At 34.8% G+C, this 26,374-nt stretch overlaps 1 protein-coding gene across 6 annotated transcripts in view; it reads left to right on the top strand.

The window, feature by feature from the left end:
• Window positions 1–26,374, top strand: part of SUSD4 (sushi domain containing 4) — a 253,131-nt gene that overhangs the window by 132,952 nt on the left and 93,805 nt on the right. For all 6 annotated transcript variants that reach the window (XM_031967069.1, XM_031967070.1, XM_031967067.1 and 3 more), the window contains one exon: window positions 10,704–10,916. In XM_031967069.1, the coding sequence (XP_031822929.1) occupies window positions 10,704–10,916 (213 nt within the window). The remainder of the gene's footprint in view (window positions 1–10,703; window positions 10,917–26,374) is intronic.

Consider the following 26,374-nt stretch of genomic DNA (forward strand, 5'->3'; position numbering starts at 1 on the left):
AAATGTAAAGTACTTCATTGGAAAAACAATTGACCTGGAAAATAGATCCAAGAGAAATAATTGAAGAATTATTGGACTAATTAAAAGCTGCAATTAAAAAAAATAAGCCTGGTCAGCATCTTTCAAAGAAATTATAATGGAAAACTTTCCTGATATCCTAGAACTAGAAGGTAAAATAGTCATTTAAGAAATCCGAGGATCACTTTCTGAAGGAGAGCTCAAAGCCACAGAGTCACAAATTCCAGAACTATCAAGGCAAGTAGCAAATACTCTGAGCATCCACAAAGAATCAATTCAAGGAGCCACAGACTCTTTATATAAGACTTAGCAGCTTCTACATCAAAGGATTGGAGGGCTTAGAATATGATATTCTGAAAGGCAAAAGAACTTGGTTTACAACCAAGAGTCAACTGCCACAAAAAATGAGCATTATCTTTCAGGGGAAAATATGGACATTCAATGAAATAGGGGAATTTCAAGTTTTACAGATAAAACGACCAGACTTGAACAAAAAATTTGATCTTCAAATACAAGGCTCAAGAGAAACATAAAACAGTCAAAAGAAAAGAAAAAGTCATGTAGTTCAATAAGGTAAAACTGTTTATCTCCTTGAATGGAAAGGTAATCCTTCTAACTCTTAAGAATTGTATCTCTATAGTTTGGAACTATGCTCAAAAAGTTATCAAACTGTGCATACCCCTTGATCCAGCAGTGTTACTACTGGGATTATATCCCAAAGAGATTATAAAGAAGGGAAAGGGACCTGTATGTGCACGAAGGTTTGTGGCAGCCCTTTTTGTAGTGGCTAAAAACTGGAAACTGAATGGATGTCCATCAGTTGGAGAATGGCTGAATAAATTGTGGTATATGAATATTATGGAATATTACTGTTCTGTAAGAAATGACCAACAGGATGATTTCAGAAAGGCCTGGAGAGACTTACACGAACTGATGCTGAGTGAAATGAGCAGGACCAGGAGATCATTTATACTTCAACAACAATACTATATGATGACCAGTTCTGATGGACCAGGCCATCCTCAGCAACGAGATCAACCAACTCATTTCCAATGGAGCAGTAATGAACTGAACCAGCTATGCCCAGAGAAAGAACTCTGGGTGATGACTAAAAACCATTACATTGAATTCCCAATCCCTATATTTATGCCCACCTGCATTTTTTATTTCCTTCACAAGCTAATTGTACAATATTTCAGAGTCTGATTCTTTTTGTACGGCAAAATAACGTTTTGGTCATGTATACTTATTGTGTATCTAATTTATATTTTAATATATTTAACATCTACTGGTCATCCTGCCATCTAGGGGAGGGGGAGGAGGGTAGGGGGGTAAGAGGTAAAAAATTGGAACAAGAGGTTTGGCAATTGTTAATGCTGTAAAGTTACCCATGCATATATCCTGTAAATAAAAGGCTATTAAATTTTTTAAAAAAAGAATTATATCTCTATTAAAGCAGTTAGAGGGTTTGGGTATAAGTTGACTTTGAAGTGGTGATTTAAAAAAATTAATTAAGAGGTGGAAAAAAAGATTGTACGGGGAAAAGAGGAAAGGGGGAGGTGGAATGAGGTAAATTATATCACATATAAAAGGGGGAAATAGGATGGAGGGAAATGCACCTTTAGTAATCATAAGTGTAAATGTGAATGGGATGAACTCTTGCGTAAAATAAAATCATATAGCAGAGTGGGTTAGAAACCAGAATTCTACAATATGTTGTTAAAAAGAAACACATCTTAAGCAGAAAGACACAGGAGAGTAAAGATAAATGGCTGGAGCAGAATATATTATGTTTTAGCTAAAGTTAAAAAAAAATCAGGGGTAGCAAAACTTATCTCACACAAAACAAAGCAAAAATAGCTCTAATTAAAAGAGACAAGGAAGGAAACTACATCTTGATAAAAAAAAGTACCACAGACATAAAGTAATATTAATATTAAACATATATACATTGACTGAATTAGTAGCCATATTAAGAGAAGTTAAATGAGTTACATGAAGAAATAGACAGCAAAACTATACTAGTGGGGGACCTTAACCTCCCCGTCTCAGAAATAAATAAATATAACCACAAAATAAACAAGAAAAAAGTTAAGGAGGTGAATAGAGTTTTAGAAAAGAGATGAGACATATCTCTGGAGAAAATAGAATGGGGACAGAAAGGAATATGTCTCTTTCTTAACAGTACAACTTTAAGGTACTACCACACACCTATCAGATTAGCTAATATGAAGAAAAGATGGAGTTGTGAATTGGTCTAACCATTCTGGAAAGCAATTTAAAATTATGTCCAAAGGCATACACTTTGATCTAGCAATACCACTTCTAGGACTGTATTCCAAAGATACAAATAAAAAAGAGGAAAGGACCTACATGTACAAAAATAATTGTAGCAGCTCTTCTTGTGGTGAAATAGAATTGAAAATTGAGGGAATGCTCCTTAGATAATGGAATACTGTTGTGCTATAAGAAATGATGAGCAGATGGATTTCAGAAAAACCTGGAAAGAGTTAGATGAATTGATGTTGAGTGAAATGAGCAGAACCAGGAGAACATTGTACATGGTAACAGCAACATTGTGTGATGATAACTATGACTGACATAGCTCTTCTTAGCAATACAATGATCCAAGACAATTCCAAAAGACTCATGATGAAAAATGCTATCCACATCCAGAGAAAGAACTACGGGGTCTGAATGCAGATCAAAGCATACTATTTTCATTTGTTTTTTTTTGCGTGTCTTTTCTCTTTTGTTCTGTTTCTCTTTTCATAACATGACTAATATGGGAATATGTTTGTATATCATATCATACATATCACAAGTAATCTATATCAGATTGCTTGCTGTCTTGGGAAGGGGAAATGTAAGATATAGGGAGGGGGATTGAAACTTAAAATCTTCTTTAAAAGGAATGTTGAAAAGTATCTTTACATGTAATTGGAAAAAATAAAATACTATTTACTAAAAAATATTCTGAGAAAGGGTTGATAGAGTTCACTCAACTAAAGAACTTCATAGGACAAAAAAGGCAAATGTCTACATATTCTTTATAGCTAGATCTGTTCTATTTTCTGATCTAGAGCCAGTCAGTTTGATACTATTCCTAGTACTACCCTGGGGTAGAAGGTTCTTAAGAGAAGTCCCAACAAGGATCTGGTTTGTTCTCAAACATAGAATTCCAGTGGAAATGTTTGGAGTCTCTAAATTGACCAGCCTTTTTCAGAGACCTTTCTGACTTTTTGAACCCAAACTTGTTTCAGAAAAGAGTTAAAGCTGTGAGTGATGACTCCTTGGACATTTTATCTATCATTGCCATGAGCCAAACCTGCTGGATACCTTGAGGAGCTCAGGTGCTGCCTGGGACATGCGACCTAAGTATGTGGGCCAAGGGTACTCTGCAGCATAATTATGTGCCTGGCTGAAAGATGGCAGAAACTTCTAATAGCCTATTTATCAGTTTAGTGACATGGAACCATTTTATACATGCTGAAATTACTTTTGCTTAAGGAGGATTTTATTTATGTAACTGTTGTTTAGTCAATTAGTCATGTCCCACTCTTTGTGACCCCATTTCTTTGCAAAGATACTGGAGTGGTTTGCCATTTCCTTCTCCAGCTCATTTTACAGATAAGGAAACTGAGATAAATTAAGTGACTTGTCTAGGGTCACATAACTGGTAACCAGTCTAATCATGGGTTCTGAAGAGTCTAGTCCAGTGCCTTCAATTTTATATATGAGACTGCTGAAGCAGTGAGTTGCCCAAAGTTATGTTGGTAGAAAGTGGCAGAATCAGGATTTGAACTCGGATCTTCTCATTCAAGTTCAGTGCCATTTCCCCAGTAGCACACTACTTCTGCATAATCTTGCTTCTTTTATATTATCTTCATTGATGAGTTCTTATTAGAAATAAAGTGTGCTACTCTCAAAAAATATGAGCTAATGCATTTAATTGGCCAACTGATACCTAATATAGTCACTGATCCTTTATTCTCTGGAACTAACCTATTTTTGAGACATTAACTGTATGTAATAAAGTAGAAAGTGGATTGAACTGAGGAATCAGCAGATGTCAATTCTGGTTTCAGCTCTGCTACTGCCTCATTGTGATATCTCCCTGGACAGAAATGATGAGGATCCTGCCCTCCCAGATTGATATTTCTGTGATGGTAAATTGATCATCTTTTATCTCAATTCTTACCTAGCCCTTAGTCATTGAATGGGTGTTGCCTCAGATAAATTGAGACCTGGGAAAGATCTTAATTTAGAAAGACCAAAGGCATCCACTGCATCCTGAGCCATTGCCAACCCTCTTGGCTTTTGTCTTGCCATTGAATTTTGATGATCCTGGGGGAGAATGTGAGCTGATGACTTTGCACTGCTCTGCTTTGCTTATGTTCAGTTCTGGAGCAAATTAAGACATCATCCTCATGATGTCATTAGTTCTTTTCAAGAATGGATGACTAATAACACAGATATTTTTAGACCTCCATTGACTCATTGGTAAATTGAGATTATTGGATTAAATTATTTGTGTTGGAGATAGATGGCTGAGATTGGAATCAGTAAGATTTGGGGTCAGATTCCCCCTTAGATATTTACCAGCTGTGTGACCTTGGATAATTTACTTTCCCTTCCTCACTTTACCTCATCTGTAAAATGAGAGGGTTGAACCAATGGCCTCTGAGGTTTCTTCTAGCTCTAAATCTATGATCTATTATATTTAGCTTTTATGTTCTAACTCTTAGTGCTAGAGATTATAATTTTCAAAGGCAGGTCCTGAATCTTTTCTTTTATCAACTTTGTTCACGCTCAGGTGATTTCCTTGTTGAAGAACTTGGATCTGTGAATAGCTAGAATAATGAGTCAGGTTTTTTGGTTTTTTTCCATCGTGTCTCTCAGACCATCATTTTGAATTTGAATTCTGAAAGCAGTTTTGGAGCCATGAGGAAACTTGTCATGTTGTTCATTCAATATACATTTACTAAATATTGTACTAGGTACTGAAAAGGTTACAAAAGAATGTAAAATGGGTTCCCTGGTCTCAAGGATCTTCCAATGCTATTGCTGATATAAGATGCATATCTGTACAAAATTATAAAGACAATACAGTTATTACTTCTACACTGTGGGAACTAAGGTCACAGTGCCCTCACTACCTAGAAAACCCTTGTAAAATTTTTAGTTCTTTTTTTGTACTAGAGAAGAAATCTGCATTTTTTTCTTTATCTTTTATTAGATGTTTACAGTAACTTATTGTAAAATTTTGGTTACGTATGTGGTCATAGGCTTTATGTTGTCTGCTGGCTTTATCTGTGCCCTTCACAAAACAACCCCCCAAGCTTCCCATTTAATTTTTTATGGTGATATGTAATATATTGGAACCACAATGGGGAAACTGATAATATGGAAGGAATGAGGGTATTAACTAAAGACAATGGGATAGCGGAAAGAGCCTCTATAGCTTTTGGAAGACTATTTAACTTTATTATTACCCCTCTTCTTTCATGGAAAATATAAGAGGGCTAAATTAGTTTCTCACCTTAATCCCTTTTGGCTTCAACACACTCTGGCTCTAAATGCTGAATGAAGGGACAAATGATATATGCTTATAGAAGTTCAAATGAGAAGTTCAGAGGAGTTTATGGTCCCTGTTAAAATTCCCAGCTCTGTTTAAACTTTAGCAGGCATGCTGCCTTCACTTTACCCTCTGACCCCCTCACCAGATAAATGGAGCAAAATTGATTCTTTGCCTGTATTCTGTTTCCTCCCTAAAGGCTCATCTAGCAATTTACAGAGAAATGGAAAGCCAGCCTTAGCCCTAAATTGATTTAACTACATTTGATACACTCTTCCTATCTTGAATAAGACTTTTCTGTTATAATAACCCAAAAGATTGCTTTTCACACCTCCTTCATTTTGATGATTTTTTTCCAAAGGCTGCTAGTGTAGTTCACAGTAAAATTCTTTAGTTGGTTTTATCACACTCAAGAGTAACCAAAGCTGAGTGTCAAGTCCTCATAATGAGACTGAGGACTTACTACTCTTTTTTATATGACTTTCAAATGACTGCTACAAATACATTCATTTGGGTAGAAGATGGTAAGAAGAAAGAGTCTGTACAGCAAAAGGAGAATGGACACTAGTTTTCTGTATTCTTATTGGAAGCAGCAGATTCTGTTCTGTTATATAATGTGTCATATATATACTGGAATCCAGAGTTTGACTTCCAAGTCACCCAATGACTTGTCCAAAATTAGAAAATAAGAGCAAGAAATTAATAATTAAAAAAACAAGCTGTCATTTACATAGTGCTTTAAAGTTTGCAAAGGACTTTACAAATATTATTCGCAATAACTCTGGGGGGTATATACTATTATTATCCTCATTTTATAGGTGAAGAAACTGAAGCACTCAGAGTGAAGATTAGGACCAATTTTGGGAAGCATACTGCCAATGTAGGGCTTCTTTTGTTTCATTCTGCATGTTTATAATGACAGATGTTGTTTTCCTGGCTTTCTCAGTAGAGATGGAGGCAGGTAGGAGGAAGAGAAGGTGGATATCCATTTAAAAAATAAATTTCATACAAATTTGAAAAAATCTGTTTTAAAGATTATCAATTCTTAGGTTAGAGGATATAGCATGTTATAGTGAAACAAGCATTGGAGTGAGAAGTGGGAAGTCTGGTTTCTAGTTTAGTCTAGCCTTATCACTAATTACCTATCTGATTTTAGGCAAGTCATTTAACACTTCTCAGCCTTGATTTCTTCATTTGTAAAATGGGGGAATTGCATCTGATCATCCCAAAGGTTCCTTGCAGCTCAAACATGATTCTATGATATTTAGCAGGTTGTCTTTCTTCTTATTTTTTCTTTCCCCTTTTTCATGTCCAATAATATCGAAATGTCATTTAATGTATATGTCATCTGATAGACTAGTAAATATATTGGCTGATGATGGTGGTTATCATCTTCATAGGGCAACCCTTTACAAAATGGCTTTATGAAAATCGATCCCAGTTTGGTTATTGATCTGTATGGAAACAAGGAGGAAGGTGGTCATTTGAGAATTGGTATTTGTGACCCTGACAATCCCAGGTGAAAATACTTATCTTGCTCAATAGAAGCAATTTCCCAAGAATAGTTCCTTCTTTTGCCAATACAGGCTTCACTCAGTCCTGCTCACACACTTCCTTCCTTTTTCCCCCTAGGGATTGCATCCCTAAATCCATATTTCTTTCTGATCACTGACATAGACACATCAAAAAGTCAAGGAAATTTGGTGCTGCGAGTGGACTGCCTTACAATACTTTGAAGCAGAAAAAGTATAGAAGCTATACAAGTTTTCAGACATAGTTTTATTTTTTCTATGTTGTTTGCATAAACTATGTAGAATTGACTTTTAGGAAACTGCCACTGTTATGTTCTCCATTTCATAAATTTCACATTTTTATTTATTATTTATTTATGATGGTGGAATTCATTTATCTGATAGATTCTGAATCTTCCACTTTATAAGAAAACTATTTCTTTCTTCATGATGTAGATGAAAGGAATCACTCTAGCCAAGTGGTCTGTGCCTAAAATAGGATCATTGGGATCCATGCTGAGTTCAAGTTTTTGAAGAATAGGCAGGGGATGGGGTGGGGATGGAAGGATGCATTTTCACTTTTCCTAGTTGAATCTCTAGCACAATCCTCTACCTTGTTCTTAGGGTCAGAGAGAGGGAAAAAGAGAGAAGTATTTGGGAAGATTAAGGAAGGAGAAGAGAAGGTAATTTATATGGATGGGGGAATAGAGAAAAAGTTTCAAAGGATTTGAAAGAAAATGTATCCATCACTGAATCATAGGCAGTCAGAACTGGAAAGGGTACTTGAGGATCATTCAATTCAGCTCCATCTTCATTTTATAGCTGAGAAAACTGAGACCCAGGTCAATTGGCTTGCCCAAGATGAACGAGCAACAAATCTAGGACTAGGGCCCTGGTTTACCAATTCCTGATTCCTTTTGTGACAGTGTTTCACAGTCATAACACTATATAAAATAAACAGTGATGAGAGAGCTTCGAGCTAACCAGACCCTGAGCCAGTGTGAAAGATTCTGAATTTTGTGGCAGAGACTGTAACTATTTTTATATTGGACAGGCAGACAAAGGCTGCATCATACCTTTTGCTAGTAAATCGGCCAAAATAAATAAGTAAATACATGTGGCAATGGCTATTAAGGACTCTATATTTGCATGAGGTAAACTACGATTCAACAATGAAACTTATTGCAATTAATTTTACTTTGTGGATGACATAATGAACTTGTGCTGAAGTTTCCACCAGTGCCATACCAGATCCCCCACTTTTGTAGGTGCTCCAAAAGAAATCATTGGCATCCTTTGTGTAGGGAACATTTGCTGACCTGTAATACCTTGTTCCCAGAATGAAAACATAAAGCCACAGTTTGATGGCTTTCCAATATTTCTTGGGGGCCCCCCTATGAGCATTAATTGCTTCACCACTGTGTGGGAAAGCAATTTGTACATTAACAGCACGGCAATAAACAGCCATCATGTATTGGGAGATGAGGCGAGAAGAAAAGAGAGGATTTCTTCTTTGAACAAGCGAAATCAGCTACATTTAGGCTCATTTTGATAAAATGCCAGACATTCTTCCATTTTTCAAGTGGCGGAATTTCTGATCTGGTTCAGAATTAGGTATGGTCTATGTCCCCTTCTACTTTCTACCACCATGTCTGTCCTGGCACATTCTGGTATAAGTTTCTCCCGGTATAAATATCTCCTATATGAATGCATGGAAAATCTGGAAAAATTCCAATTCCAGCTACAGATGATAAAGTTCCTTTTTTACCATCTTTATTTTATAATCCAACTAAGACTGTGTTAGAGAAAAATAAAAATCCTAGAGATTTTTCTCTAGATATCACCAAGAAGTCTATTAGATTCTCAGGGATCCTCAATTTTACATGGACTCTCTGTTCCTAAGACTGTTCTTTTTTAAAGTTCAGAAATGGATCATTAAGATTTTATAAGGGACATACACATTCATTACGACTACATAAAACATAACAACAAAATCTGATAATGGCACAGATGAAAAGGATTGGAAGGAGAAGCATAACTAGTAATTTTTGCACCTAGGGTAAACAATATAACATGTACCCAAGGTAAATGGCCCGAAATATTTCTTCAAATATTGCTTTCAGACAGTCAGCTGAAGCAGGGGTAAATAACATAGCCAGTGGGCAGAGATCCTGAGATATCATAAAGCTAGGGGGTAGGAAGGAACAGAGCAAATCCAGGTGGGAAGGAGCTTACCTGGTGTGTGCCTTGCCAGTAGGAAGAAGGCACCATCTGGTAGCTTCCCATTTTAACTAATTATCTCATTATCAGCATCTAAACTCAGTTGTTTCTATGCTGCTGAAGAAATACAAGTAGTGTCAGTGCCCTCTAAAAGGCAGGACCTATGAGCAAAGTCCTAGTTGTTCTACCTTAGTTATAGTTCTCAGAAGGAAACTCAGAACCAAATAAGACATTATTGTTATTATATATAATAAAAATGTGGACCCACAGGCATAATCCGCTTAGCAGACTATAATTTGGAATTTATGATTTTGTTATGCTCCTTTTTATTCCTTATTTTGTTTATTTGATTTTTAATGACTTGATGGTTATTAAGTCTGTAATAAAAGACTATCTATAAAGAAAAAGATTGTATAAGGTAGCATGGTTCATTCCGTCACCCTCTGCCATGCAGAATGTTATCATGGCCTTGGAGATGGTCAGCTAACTCCAAGGAGCAGTCTACACAACAGGAGGTTGATGAAGCAAGCTCCCCTGAGGTAGGGCAAGACACAACTTCAAGGACACGGTTTGAGTTTTGCAGCTATAATTTATATATAAACACTCAGGAAATATTTGGCAAATTTCTGAGTATCTGAATGACATAAACAGAGCCATACCAATTTGGTAGAATGTGCACCAAAAGATAGGCTCCATGTCCAATTTATATAGCACGGCTATGAGAATATCAGATTTAGAAGTAGAACTTTCAGGTCGGGAGGAAAAGAAAAGATGAACACGTGAAAGGATGGTAGTATCTGTTGAGGGAACTACTCTTCAGCTCACTCCTGCTATAAAGTAGATCTCATAAGGTTTTTCTTCCCTTCCCTGTCAACCTGAACCTTGCTGGGAAATGATGAGCCTTCCTGAGTAATTGATATAATGCAGGGGTCTGGCAATTCCAAAAGACTTGGGATAGAAAATGCCATCTACATCCAGACAAAGAATTATGGAGACTGGATATGGATTGAATCATACTATTTTCATTTTTGTTTTTTCTTTGTCATGATTTTTCCCTTTTGTTCTGATTTTTTTTCTTTCACAACATGACTAATATGGAAATATGTATAATCTATATCAGATTATTTGCTATCTTGGAGAGGGGGAAGGTAAGGAATGAAGGGGGGAAATTTAAAATTCAAAATTTTGCAAAAATCAGTGTCAAAAACTATATAAGTAATTAGAAAAAATAAGAAATTATTAAGTTAAAAAAAAGAACAGGATTTGGGATTACCCCCTTGAGCAATTTCATTTCACTGTGGATCCGTAGGTATGTTTGAAATTTCTAATTTTAAATCAAGGATGGGTTCAGAAACTTCTCTGCTTTATCATTCCAGGGTTTGATGATCTTCATGTTTGTGCTGACCCAGGAATCCCAGAGTATGGCTCTCGAACCCCGAGTGCAGGTGTTTTCTTTGAAGACTCTGTAGCTCGATTTCACTGCCAAGAAGGATACAAGCTTAGGGGCCCACCAAGAAGACTGTGTATGAAACACTTGAATGGTTCCTTAGGCTGGATACCGACTGATACACCGGCGTGCCTACCAGAAGGTAAGATATTTCACATTCTGTGAAAAATCCAGACTTAAGATAAGTTTATGTGTCTCCCATGGTGCTTACTGAAGATTTTCAAGGTTATGTGTGAGTCACAGATGGGTCAGAACCCTGTAATCTGATGGGTGTTTCAGTTGTTAAGAACCTTGTGCATGTTGATCAGTGTGAGCATATAATGAGGTCTGGGATAAAGGAAAACTTAACTTCAGCAACTGAAGAAATATTGTGACTTCTTTATCCCAATTATACTTCTATTCATCACCATTTTTGTCAACTCTGAGATAGCATCCAGCTAACATTAGGGCTCTCTGTTACTAGGTTGCCAAATTTGTGGGCATTTCCATTTTAGTTAGAGAGAAGCTTGGCAAAAATATAGTTTGAATACTGTATACAATGATCTCAAAGATATATATGTTTCTCAGAGGATTAAATCAATTATTCCTTATTAGTTCCATGCCAGGGGTAATTCATTTAAAGGAAGAAAGGAATGTGGCAAGCAGTGACAGATGAGCAAGATAAAGATTTATTTCTAGTCATTATGCCTAAACCTATTGCAAGAAACAACTTGATTTTTGCTGTATGAATACATATTTGGAGTTTTAGAAATGTGTTTAGTTTAACTAATTGGAATGATAAACAGATCTTCATCTACCTCAATGAACTGACTAAAATAGTCCCATACTGATAAATCACATATATTAATTTAGGCCTCAGATTTCAAGATGGCATAAAGCTTATATCCTAACAAGTAAATTAGAAATCAGAATTTTGGCTTCTAACAAGCACTGATTTTATTTCTTTTGACAAAGCTTTTATCATCACAAGTCACAAAAATGTCCACCAAATTTAGTGTGTATTTCCCCCACAAAACCTTTTAAACAACATTTGGCCTGTGGAGAAGATAAGAGTTGACAGCTTTTTGGGGGATCTTGTATCTAACTTGAAGATAAACACACATGCTACTAGTATAGAAAAGCAATACAGGATTTATATTTTTATACTAGGAAAGGAAACAAGCATTTATATGTACCTACTATTTGCCAGGGCCTATGCTTAACATTTTACAAATATTATTTCATTTATTTGATCCTTACAACCAAAATCTATCTTCCATGATATGATCACAACTACAAAACACTTTCCACACAAATAAAGTCAGATCTAATCAGTTGGAAAAATATTAAGTGTTCGTGGATAGGATGAGTGAATATAATAAAAACAACAATACTACCTAAATTAATTTACTTATTTAGTGTCAAACCAATCAAACTCCCAAGAAATTATTTTACAGATCTAGAAAAATGATTTTTACAACCATGGGTGGTGGGTACTTTTATGATTCCCCACTTTACAGTTGAGAAAATTGAGGCAGACAGATATTGTGACATGTCCAGGGTCACATAATTGGTAAATGTCTGTGGCCCCATTTGAATTCAGGTCTTCCTGATTCCAGACTTTTTCCATTGAGCTGCCTAGCTTCCCCTGGCTTCACTATAAAGTGAAAATTTCTAAGGAGAGTCCTTGATTGGAATGGTTGTCCCCAGTTTCCAGGTACACAGTGAGGGGGATCAGATCTTCTTTCTCAAATCAGCAGTAGGAATAAGCCTATATATAGAACGTTTCCTTACATGTATTCAGAAATCAGGAAGCCCATGTTTAAAGTAGAACATAAAAATTGAATTTTTAATAAAAGGAAAGATCCAGCCCATGTTTAAAGTAGAACCTACAATTGAATCTTTAATAAAAGGAAAGATCCAGCCCATGTTTAAAGTAGGACCCAAAATTGAATCTTTAATAAAAGGAAAGATATAATAACCTATTTTGTTAACTGATTTCTAATCATCAAACCCTTCCTACTTGTCTCACTTAGAGACTTGAAGGGGTAGGGGTGAAGTCTGTGGATGTCTGAAATCTTTCTCCTATAAAGCTTTGCCAATGTTACTGTGACCCAGGAACACTGCTCCCCAAACACTCTTATATTGTTCATGTTAATGATTAGGCAGAATCATGATAAACCAGCTGGGCAGGATGGTGCATTCCTTTAAACCTGACTACTAGGGAAGGCTCGGGCTGTTGAGTCATTGGAGTTCTGGTGTTTGGAGCTGTACTAGGCCTGTAGCCAATCAGGGGTCCACGCTAAATCTGGCCCCAATATGTCCCTGAATAGGGGAAAAGGGAGACAGGAAGAGATCTCCAGGTTGTCTAAAGAAGAAGAATCAGTGGAACGATCAACAATGGGGTCAGAATATACTTTTAACCATTGCTCCCATCTGGTTTGAGGATACTCTGAGTAATTGGAATAGACCATGGTGGCTAGCTCTGAGAAGACATTGTCTGTGGGTACAAGGTAGCCAGGTGAATTTTCAGCTCTTTTGGCTTTCTGGCTAGGTGGTTAATACCGGTGCCCAGAGGATGCACTCAGTAGCCAGAGATTTCCATACTATGATAGTATTGTCAGTCTTGGGACTCTGCAGCAGCTTCTGCTCTTGGGGCATTGAAGTCCCCAGTCAACCATTTTCTCATTTGAGAACAAAAATTGTTGTAAAAAAAATTTGGTTCTCCTTTTGTACCATAAAAGTCTGAAGTTTTCTTTTTCTTTTATGAGGTGTTTATCCATGCCTTATTGTAAACTTTGAGTTAAAAATTTCTGAGTTTCTAAACTTCTTCTGTCATCTGTTAGTCTTTGCTTGTCATTTGTGGTTTCCGCAAAATTCCCCTCAAATTCCCATTTACAGTAATTTCTTATGCCAACCTGTAATATGTTAAATTGTGATGGGGAAAGGATGATGGCATTGTTACTCAGTCTCAATTTTCTCATTCTGCAAAATGGGGATAATAATCACATTTTCCTCACTGGGTTGTTGTATAGTTCAAATGAGCTAACATATGTAAAGAGCTTTGCAAACTCTTAAGTATAAATACTAGCTATTATTATTATTATTATTAATTGTTAGTACAGTATAGTCCTTGGTATAGGAAGAAAACAGATGTTTTGGGTGTGAAAAGCAGAAGCAGCTTAATTATGTGTTTTCTCCTAATCTGTACATAGAACTTCTGAAATTCCTTAAACTAAGAGGCAGCAGATGGCATGGGATTGCCTGGTTGTAGTGAAAGAACTTTTCCCTTTCATAGGAGCTCATCATGAGATACTACAAGACCCTGGCAGTAAGCCATTAGCCTTGCTAGCTAACATATCCTCATGATTCATGGTCAGGAAGATCTCTAAGACAAGACTTTATCCCCTATCACCTATTACAGCACTTTGTTCCCAGGTTCAAAAATGATGTATACCATTCCCTGTGCTTCTCACCCAGGGAAGCTGCCATTGGGACAAAGAAGGACTGCCCAAGCTAAGGAGAAGCTCCCTCTCACTAAGCCGTTATACCCCCAGGTCCCTGCCTTTCCCTTGCCAGGCTTTGCAATTCAACGTTTTTGTTATAAATGCCTAATAAATGCCAGGTCTTGTTAGATGCTCTTGATGGAAAGACATCAAAGAACGTACATTTCTACTGGTGTGTGTAATCAGTATATTGATTTCATTTCTTAGGTATCTTGGAACAGGATGGTTTTTCTGACACTAATTTTTGCAAAGCTATCTCTATTCTCTGATTCATATCTATATCTATATTTATATCTATATCTATATATATATATATATCCATTTATATCTATATCTCTGATTGCTGATACCAGCTAATCAGTTACACTGTGGTGAATTATCAGATTTATAGGATCATACATAATTCAGAGCTTCAATGGACCCTTAATCTTGTCAACATGGATACTCAATTCCTTGTAGAATTATAGAATTTTAAATATGAAAGGGACTTTGGAGATCATTTCATTGGGAAGTCTTTCCAACCACAAGAAGTTAACTGGCTTATTTAATCACCCTAGTTAATAGAAGATCAACCAAGAATCTGACTTCCATACTTCCAAGTCAACCACACCATTGGAAAATTCTTCTATTAAAGTATATGTTTTTCTTCATTTTCATTCTCATATATCTACATATTTTGCTTTCTTTCATCCTTGCATAGTTTTCCATACTTTTCTTTGAATATCCCACTTATTTTAAGTAAACAATATATTACATTTTGAACTTACAAAATCATTAACTTTAAGAAACCCTATGATTTGTAAAAAGTCATTTTTTCTTCTTGGGTCCCAATTTCTTTGTAATTTAGGGGCTAGCTTAAGTAATGTGACTGATTCTTATTATGGGATTTTAAAAGCCTCCAGTGTTAATACATACCAATGAATCACAATGAAATATACCATCATTGTCAGGCTTTACTGCTAGCTAATTATTGTTCTGTTATATCTGACTCTTCAAGAACCTATTTGGATTTTTTTTTTTTTGGCAGAGATACTGGACTAATTTTCCTTGTCCTTCTCCAACTCACTTTGCAAATGAGCAAGTTGAGACAAGCAGGGTGATTTGCCTCAGGTCACATAGCTAGTAAGTGTCTGGGACTGGATTTGCAGGACTCTATTTACTTCACTCTCTAGCTGTTCCACTAGCCAACTAACTTGCATTTACTTAGCACTTTCTAAGATTTGCAAAGTATGTTTTACATGTTATTCATCTGAACCTACCAAACATAATCCAGAAATTTTCTGGGAGAAAAAAAAAGGAAGTGTGAGTCTGGAATCAGTAGAATCACATAAAAAATACCTTTTTATGGCCTAAAGAGGATAGAAATGATAGCCAAGGATGAAAGGAAGATATCAGTAATGTTAACAGTAGAGAAAAGGTAGTTTCCAAATTATTCCAAATAAGGCTAATCCTTCTGGTGCATCACAAGCAAGATGCCAGTGAGCTGGACACCATATTGGTGTCTCCCTTCCTGAAAGTTTACAACCCTATTCACTAGGGAAATTTTCCATAGAAGGAATGTCCTTCCGATATTATAATAATGATTTATGGAAAAATACCTTTCAATCTTCAAGCAACTTTTCTAGAATGTAGCTTGTAAAATAAAATGAAAAATATTCATATCCCTTCCCCCTGCCAAAATAGATGATGCAGACTGAAATGAAATCAACTTAGGATTCATTTTTACTCTGAACAAATGATGACTGAGCAAAAGTGAATCTTATTTCTAGAAGAAACCAATTTTTAATTAATATTGTTGAAAGGATTTGCTTGCTTAACTACACTTTGATACAGCTATGAAACTAAATCCATACCAGGTGTTAGGCTAGTAGTTAGTTACACTGGTTAAACACAAAAGTGTGGGTTGTTTTTGTTTTTCGGGGTTTTTTTAAATTAAAAACTAAATAATGGAGTAGTGCTCCTGTGCAGGGTCATAGTGTTAATTAGGTTTAGCAGGCACTCTAAAGCACACTGTTTTCTCACTTTGGATTCTTTTTCAGGGAAGGGCATTAAAAAAATTTCTTTTGAAGCAGAGTCCTAATGGCAGCCCGAGTTTCTATCTTTTTGTGAATTAAGGGTGATACTTAAGAAGTTAGCTACAGGTTTTCTGGATGGGAGCTACTTGCTACTCAAAATCCATTTTTTTCTTTCTTCTTTATAGCTCCCATTGGAGTATGCCTAAATTAAAAGAAAAGAATAAGAAAGGGAAGAAGAGAGTGAAACTGTAGACTCTGAAATTTTTATGAAGTAGGATTTTAATATTTGAGGAGTTTTAGCCCAATTCTTCCTTAAAGTTTGATAAAAGGCCTTTTCTTTTGGCTATTTTTATTTTCTAAATTTATTGATATTTTTAAAAGTATCTTTTATACTTTTATATCCTATTCAGTTCTGAATTACCCTTCTGATACCCCATGTAGGCGGTCTTTCTTTGTAATAAAGATTTTAAAAAGAAAAAATAAAGTTCAGATAAATTAACTAACACATTGACCAACCTTGATCTTCCATCTCTCCAATGAAAGGCCAAATTTACTCAATTTTTCTGTGTTCTTTAGTATTTCTCTTTTGCAAATAGTGCTAGCTTTTGACTTTGGATATATATTTTAAAATATATTAAAATGGCCCTTCCACACCTTTGCTTTGTCATATGTTATGCATAAATGACTTATAATTTGTCAAAAGACTTACTTTTTTAATTTAAAAAAATCATTGATGTGATTTTATTATTTGATGATTTTCTTTTTTAATATGAATTTTAATATGAATTATTTTTCTCGTTGTTCTCCTAACATAAATTCAACTTGGTAATAGTGAATGATTTTTTTTTTGATATGTTGTTGTGATCCTTTTGCTAGGATTTCATTTAAAAAAATTTTTTTATTAGTATTTACTATTGATATTGGGTTATAATTCTGTTTCCCTGTTTTATTTTTCTCTGGTTTAGGTATCCTTTCCATATTTGTCTCATAAATAAAGTTCAACAGGAAGCTTTCTTTCTCAGTTTTTAAGACTAATTTTTATAGCAGAGATATTAATCAAGCTTGAAACAGTTGATAGAATCCATCTATAAATCTGTCTGGACTAGGGTTTTTGATAGTTCTCATGAGGCTTGTTCCATTTCATTTTCTGAGACCAAATTAAGATCTCTATTTCATGTTCTGTTTGTTTGAGTATTTATGAGGGATTTTTTGGTTTGTTCTTTTTTTTGGGGGGTAAGCATTCATTCCTTTGGATTCTGGGTTTTGTTCACCTATAATTGTGAAAGCAGGTTATGATAATTGTTTTAATTTCTTTGCTGTTATGATTACATCTCATTTACTTTTTATTTTGGTATGTTGATTTTTTCCATTTCTGTCTTTTTCTGTCTCTTTTTTCCTCTCTGGTGCGCTATTAGTTTTGATTTTGTTAGTCTTTTAAAAGAATCAACTTTTAGCTTTATGATTTTTATAATGAATTTTATCTACTTCTCCATTTTTCAAGATGTCTTTATGTGTGCTTCATTTGTTGCTTTTTTGTTTTTTAATCATATATCCCACAGATTACTTTTCTTTTTATTCAATACATACTCTTCAATTTTCTTTTGTGTACTTCTTTAGCAGTATGGTCCAAAAAATTTGGTGTCTGAATGCCATTTTCTTTCAAGCAGTTCTATATTGTTTCCATACTTCATTCTTTCACCCACTCATTATTCAGGATGTCATTACTTAGGATGATTCATATCTTTTTCTTCTGTTTGATGTATTAATTACAATCTTACTACATTATATCCTTTAAAAATGTTTTTAGTATTCTTACTTTTTACATTCATCCATGATTTTTCTATGCCCTAATAAATAGTCCATTTTTGTAGATTGCATGTGATGCAAATCAAATGAATATTATGTGTATAATATTTATAGTTGGAAGACAGCCTATCTTTTAACTATAACTTCTCCAGTTTGTCTAGTTCTATAGTTTCCTTTTTGTTAATTTTTCTATTACATCGATCCAACTTTGAAAGAATAATATTAAAACCTTTGATAATTATTGTCATAATATATACTTTTTATCAAATTAGCTTTTTCTTTACAAATGTTAATGTTATATCATTTAGTTTATACATGTTTAGCATTGAGATTGTTTCATTATCTTTAATACTTTTAAGTATAATGTAGTTTATCCATACTGACATTGTAATTATTATTTTTGCTTTGTTTGATAACATGATTAAAATTTTTTTCTTTTAAAATAGTAAATGTTTATTTCAGGTTTTTAAATTTTCAATCTTTATATAATTTTTAGATATTTTTACACGTAACAATTTGTATTTTTTTTCATGTCCATTCTACCATTATTATTCCATTTTTGAATGGTTAATCAAATCATGTTTAAAATTGTAACTGTTAGGATTTTGACTTTTTCCCCATTTATTTCTTTTTTTTTTTTTACTGATTTTATACTCTTCTTCTTTTAACTCAGTACTTTCTTTGAGTTTAAATTTTCTTTATGCTACTTTCACACTATTTGATTCCCATAGATTCTTTCCTACTGCTGTAACACACTATTTATCTTCCCTATCCCAAATTCCTTTAATTTTACTTCCTTGTGATTTATTTTATATTAAAGTACAGTTTCTTTTTTTTTTTTTAATAATACATAAGCATGAAAGAATTGTTTCATTGCCTACTTTTTTTGGTATTGTGCTTAATTACTTCATGTTCCTTAGGGTATTTGAAATTGAATATTTTTTCACCTCTGCATTTTCTATTTCTTTTGCAGAAATGCCTTAAAAGATCTATATTTTTTCATTACTGATTAGGTTTAATTAGTCCTATAGGATAAGTTATTTTGTGTTGTGATGTGTTGCTTTTTGAAATATATGATTACATTTTTTTTCCTTTCATTTCTTGTCGCTGCTGAGTAATCTTGAATTATTTGAATTGAGGTGAACTCTTTTTTCCTCAACACTGCAAAATATATTGTTTTGTATTAATATTATGAATTTTTTTGTTTGGTTATGATCTAGAGATTTGCTTGATTAGTATTTTGTTGTTTGTATTCAAAAATCTTGGACACTTTTGTTGTTTTATTTCCTAAGTATGGCATTCAAATTTTCATGGTATATAGTATTATTTTGGGAAGGCTTTGATCCTTACTTTTTTCTCTATGCATCCTATTTTCTGTTTTGGTTATTTTGGCTCATACACAATTCATGTGTTCTTTTAACTTGCCTCTTCATTTTCCTGTCAAATTTCCTTCCATCTTGTTTCTTTTTCTTTTTCATTCTTTTAGGTCATTCTTTTAAGATCTCTCTTTCTTTGGAGAGATTCTCTGTTATGAATCATATCATTTTTCTACTTTACTATTTGCCTTCTTTAATTCTTCCTTGAAAAGAATTTCTAAACTAATTTCCATCCTCCATATAGTATGTCTTCAACATCCTCATATTGGAAGATATAGGAAGACCTACTAGCTCATAGATCAAGTACTCTCTGTAGATGAAGACTAACCCCATCTGGGTTTAGGTTCCTCTTTCTTTCAAAAATAGTCCTTAGAGAGATTCACCTCTAGTCATTCTGAACTGCCATTGTCTCTCTACCCTGCCACTCTTTGCTATATTTTTTCCCTTCCCATAGCTGGACAGAATCAACATTTTCTACTTCTTGTAATATTTTGGTATTTCACATTATGTTATTGCCATAGAGAAATCCTCTCAGTCAGGTCCAGAAATATAAGTTCATGAGCTCAGAGTGGAGAAAGTGAGTGAGAATGTTAAAATTCATGAAACGCTTGCCTTGTGAAATGTTTTCTATTCTCTTTTATCTTGTAGGTTTAGCTTTAATTGTTTTTTGTCTTTTTAAAAGTTTTTAAGTTGGAGCACTTTGGGAAAAAATTATTTTACTGTCTTACCAGTCACATACTACTAAGTGTCTTTTAGGTTTTTATACTTTAGTCATTCCCCATATACCTCCTCCTATAAATCCCTACATTAAAACCAAAAAAGTTAAGTAAAAGTAGCTGACACAACTATAACATAATTTTGCCTTCCTAGTAGTGCCCCTTATGTCTACTTAGATGAAAAAGTATATTTCATTGTGTGTTTTTTTCAGGAACAAGATTCCCCCTGCTCTTAATAGTCCTCCTTTTTTGTTGTTGTTTATCCTTTGTTCTCGAAGAAGACTGTGACTATCAGGGAGATGATGCCATAACATGCAAGTGAATTGCACTTAAATGAGGGACAGCTGTGCAAAGTCACCAGCCTCATTTTTCCCTCTGGAACCATCTGGGTCCAGTGGTAAGATATAAATCAGGATGCCTGGAGTGACCAAGACAGATGTTAGAGTCTTGTAATAGTTATTTTAGTCCATGAACATTTCAGAAATGTTCATATTAAGCCATATTATATATATCTATATATAGATATAGATATAAATATATATTGCACCAAATCAAAGTTTTTAATCACTTGAAAAACTATGTCACATTCCTTCTAAATCTTTGACCCCATGCATCTAACAAGAAATTTGTGCAAGTGAGAGTTTTTCATGGCAAGTTATGGGAAGAATTGAAAATCAATACTATCTTGTGCCTTACAGTCTTAAGCATATTAAGAGAGCTTAGTATAAGAATCCTTTATGTAAAAATGAACTCCTTGACCAGAAGCCTTTTTTTCAGGCATTTATCCTGCATCCCTATGATTAGTCAATTGATTCCTATGGAGCTAGGGAAAAGCAAAAATGCTAATTAGGGGACCAATGACGAAAGAATATTGCATGACTCTCACACTTAATGTTTTATCCTTTACATCCAACTATGATATTGTTGACTTGCCATCTGTAAATATAATATATACTTTTAGTTGTTTTTCCAGCACTGGAAATGGATTTATACCAGTCTAACCATGTGCAATTATACTACCTCCCTCCAGTCCATTCCCTACATTTCCAAGACAACTAGAAGGAGTTAATCATGTAGGTAAGGGCATAGAACACAGAATAAAGCTAAACATCCAAGATGGAGATCAAATTTAGTCTCATTAGCATTGTATTATAATCAAGTGAAGTAAATTAACACAGATATTTTAAATATAGTCTTTCCTGGGCCAAGATGAATATAAGCATGGACTCTGATCTTTGGGAGTACCATGAGAGGCTGACTAGTGACTCATACAGTGTGCTGGGAAGAGGGCACAAGGGGAGGAAAATTGATTGCCAGTTTGATTTAAAGAATTGATATACATATCTATAATGCCCCAACAAATACTATTTTTGAAAAATGCTATAATATTTCATACCAACTCCAGTGTAATCTTGAGGTTTGTTAATCATTAAAGACATATTTTAATGGCCTAATTATACTTGAAAGGTATTATAGCATGGTAGATGGAGGAATTTGAAAAATCTATGTTCAAGGGCTATCTCTGACACAGAGATAGTAAAGCTAAAGTAAAGCTTTTTTTGAGATCAGAGAAGGCTACAGCAAAGATAAATAGGACAACATGCAGCTGGTGCTTTGAACTTCCTGGGAAAAGGCACCATATGAATTTAAATACCATTATAAATATTTTCTTTAAAAGGTTCAGTTTGATTCATTAGCTAAAACTATCAGTTTTAAAACAAACTTTACTCATTAACACTATGACATGAGAGTGCTTTTCAAAGATAGAATGTCATATGTCTTTTTATAATTATTCATAAATTAAGGTGAGCTGCCTCCCAGCTCAGAGATCTCACCAAAAAAAAAGTGAAAAAGCTTTTTATTTAGGACCTTTTTCTTTCCATATGCATTTCCTATTGTTTATATTTCCTCGCTGTTTTTGATGTAAGTTGTCATAAGGATCATCTTCTGTCCACCAGGAGGTAATCATTTACAAAACTTCTTCCAAGGTCTTCTTTTTCATTTGCCAAATTTGTTTTCAACAAAACAGGAAAGAGTAGATTGGAACCTCCTCCCTTCACCTAGGACACTTTTTTTCATTCAACTGTATGCCTTAATTTTTCTCCTCATGCTCCTATCTCTGAATTTGAGAGTGTTAGAGTTCCACAAATTCTGTCTTTTGTAGCATGTTTTTGTGTGTCTGTAATCATCCAATTACACTCACCTGGGTCAAGACCTGAAAAATCTGAGCAAATGAGAGTAAGGTTAAATCACAGGGTAGGTGAAATGAGTAATAGAATCATAGATTTGGAACAGGAAGGGACATTTGGGTCATCAAAGCCAACCCCCTCATTTCCCAGTGGAGGAAATGAAGGCCTAAAGAAATTAAATAGATCGCCCATAGTCACACAGGCAGAAAGTAGAACAGAATCTGATCCCAGATTCCTTGATGACACATCCAGCACCATTTCAATCAGAGTTAGAGTAACAGAAATGATTGATCTTGGTTGCTGCACACACACACACACACACACACACACACACACACACACACACACCTTGGCTGCTTCCAATCTTATTCACTTCCAAAGGGTGTCATGACATCCTGCTTAAAATCTGTGGATTTCTTCATAAATATTTTTTTTTCATAAAAAACACACAATGGTGATCTCTGATTTTCTTTACCAAGAACATTGCAATCTTCTAGGATTCCTTTTTGGGGCTAAAAGGATTATGAGGCAGCAGTGAGCTAGCTGTCTGAGCTGCAGAAAAAGGAGGCGAGTTGAAAGACACACATAGAGCTTTGTGTCTGATTGTATAAAGGTCACAAAATGATCATTAGCTTCTCAGAACACCAAGCTGGTTGAAGAGATTCCCCAGAAAGTATTTTTTCACAAGCGACCAACCGAGACTACACAGAATTAGGTTGGCAGCTTATGAAAAATGCAGTGCTACTCCCACAGGTCTCCTGCCAACCCCACTGCAAATTAAATTCATTTTTCTCATGCCAGTGTTCTGTGGCATTGAGGGCCGATTGAAAGCTTTGCCAGACCAAAGGAACAGGGAATCCAGATATTGATGATTTCCTATTACCTATTCAGACCACTTTCCAGGTGTTTAGCACAGATTTGACATAAAGGGTGAAGACTCCTTGCTCAGAGGAGCCTCCAAAGATTGCTTCTTTATTTTAATCCTTAATATATAGGCCAGAAATAAATGAAAATAATAATAATAATGGCACTAATAACAATAATAGCATCTATATAGCACTTTAAGGTTTGCAAAGTGCTTTATATATGCCATTTCATTTGATCCTCACAGCAACTCTGAGATATAGGTGCTATTATTATTCCCATTCCAGAGGCTGAGAATTTAAAGATAAAGAGTACAGACCTAGAGACTCTCTAAATTTGGAGTATTTTGGCTACTTCCTCACACTTAGTCAAAGCTTAGGACTGTAATTCCTTGTGGTCACTCATCCAGTGGTATTTCATGACAAGGGAACATGGACCATTAAGTACATGGATCAGATATGTGTGTACTGTTTTATTTTTTTTCCCCTTTTTTTCTGGTAGGGGTGGATCTTAGGTTACAAAGTATAACACTGGGTTCTTTAAGTCAAATCAACAAGCATTTATTAAATGCCTACTACATGCTAGACACTGTGCTAAGCATTGGGGACACAAACAATGTGTGTGTGTGTGGGTATGTGGGTAGAGAGAGACAGACAGACAGACAGACAGACACCCTGAGACCGAGACCTTTCTCTCAAGGAATTCATAGTATAATGAGGGAGAAAATGTCCACACTCTATCAACAAGATACATCATTAAAAAGTAGGAACTGATTTCCAAAAGGAACCTCAAAGTGAATAAGTTTGCTATCTTCTCAGAGCCCCAAGCAACCCTTTAAGACTATTAGATGCAGAACAATTGTGGCTCTTCCTTGGTGGAGAATGGTCCAGACTAAAAGTTCCCTACATCAAGGGAATCACAGATTCTAACCATAGAAAAGAAGAAATGACTTCTAGAGCAAGTTCCTTTGAACTAAGGATATTTACTCACTTCCCCTACCTGTTTCCTTTCCCTCTGTAAACCTCCAGAGTCAGACTAAGGGTTTCAAACCTCTAGGCATTTGGAAGTGATAACTTAAATTTCAAATATGTCTCTGTAAGGTAGTACAGTTACATTGAACTTGGAGTCCAAAATTCTGTTTTTGTCACTTATTGGTCTTGTCACCATGGGCAGATCATTTGATCTCCCTTGAGTTTTGATTTTCTTATCTCTAAAATGGGAATAATACCCACTAACTATTTAGATTAATGAGATCAAATGAGATAAAAAATGTGAAAGAATTTTATAAATTAAAAAGTGTTACATAAGTACATGATAATGTCATCATAACCATCACCCCTCATTCTTTGTGAACTTTGCCTCCTTGATTGCCTCCTTCTGTCTGGTATTATCTATACTTTTCAACTTTTACACAGACCTCTCTTAAATGATAGGTCGTAGGATTTTCTATATTAGAAAAAGGAAATGCATTTGAATTCTTACTAATATTGATTTAAGTACATCTGGATAAGTTCTCAAATTATAGACAATGTCTTTGAATAAATGCAGAGTTCCTATACCAAAAGACTATTCCATTATGCATGGGTTGGTTTTTTTTTTTTTTTTGCATCTGAATGCATATATGCATATCTTATGGGAAGTTAAAGTTAATAATAGCTCACATTTATATAGTACTATGTAGCACTTTAAGATTTACTAAATATTCTCTTCCCCCTCCCCCACAACAACCCGATGAGGGAGGTAGTGCATACATAATTATCCCATATTTATAGATGAAGAAGCTGATGCTCTAGCATGAAGAATAGAAATCAAATTACAAGAGAATGACAAGAGTGTCTTGCCCCAAATCATATAATTGGTTGTTGTTGTTATTTGTCTTTTGTATTGAGGAGGACCATGACATCAGGGAAGTGATAACCATGAATGCAAGTGAATGGGTTTTAGAAGGAAGGAAAGAAGGAAGGAAGGAAGGAAGGAAGGAAGGAAGGAAGGAAGGAAGGAAGGAAGGAAGGAAGGAAGGAAGGAAGGAAGGAAGGAAGGGCAGAAAGAGAGGGAGGGGAAAAGGGAGGGAAGGAATGAAGGGAAAGAAAGGAAGGAAGGAAGAAAAGGAGGGAGGGAGAAAAAGAATGGAATGGGGAGGGAGAGAAAGGGAGAAAGGAAAGAAAGAAAAAAGAAGGAAGGAAACAAGCATTTATTGAGTAGCTAATATGTGCCAGTCATTGTGCTACATGCTTTACAAATATTATTTTATTTGATCCTCACAATAATCCTGGACAGTAGGTGCTATTATTATCCACATTTTACAATTGAAATAACTGTAACTTGCTCAAGGTCAGAACTTGAAACCAAGACTTCTTAAAATATCTGAAAGGAAACTGAGGCTGAAAGAGATTAACACTAGCTTATGATCACATTTGGTAAACATCAAAGATGAAATTTAAATTCATTCTTTTCTAGCTCCAAATTTACCCTTTCATTCTCTACTTCAAGTCTAGGCCTTCTTTACATTATAGGAGGCATCATGGAATATTTAGCTAGCATTCAAGAAAGCCTGAGTTTGAATCTTGCTCCTGTGTGACCTTGGATAAGTTACTAAATCCCTCTGAATCTAATTCTTCATCTTCAAAATGAGAATGATATTACTATTTGTGTATGGATAGGGGCTCAACATATTGAGTCCTTTATGAGACTTAAAGTCCAACATCAATCAATTCACAAGCATTTATTTAACATTTAACATGTGCCTGGCCCTGTACTAGGGATTGGGATGAAACAATTCCTACCTGAAATAAATTTATATTCTTGAGGGACACATAAAATATGTGTTTAATTATATAGAGTATAAATTCAATTTGTGCACCTAGAAGTACATTAGGAAAAACTTCCTACAAAAAAATATCACTTAAGCAGTATCTTGGAACGAGAGGGGTCTTGATAAAGCCAAGATAAGAAGGGCATGTATTTCAGGCATGTGATGCATAGTGCAAAAATAAAGAGATGGGAGATGGAACTAATGAACTAATAAATTTTGAAGACCTTTATTCCCAAGTTCATCTTTTTAAGAATTTGAAATATATTCAAAAGTCTTAACTACTATAAAATAACGATATTGTTTAATAACATAATAGTTATATTAAATACTATTGGGG

This window comes from Sarcophilus harrisii, chromosome 4 (assembly GCF_902635505.1).
Source record: "Sarcophilus harrisii chromosome 4, mSarHar1.11, whole genome shotgun sequence".
Lineage (NCBI taxonomy): Eukaryota > Metazoa > Chordata > Mammalia > Dasyuromorphia > Dasyuridae > Sarcophilus > Sarcophilus harrisii.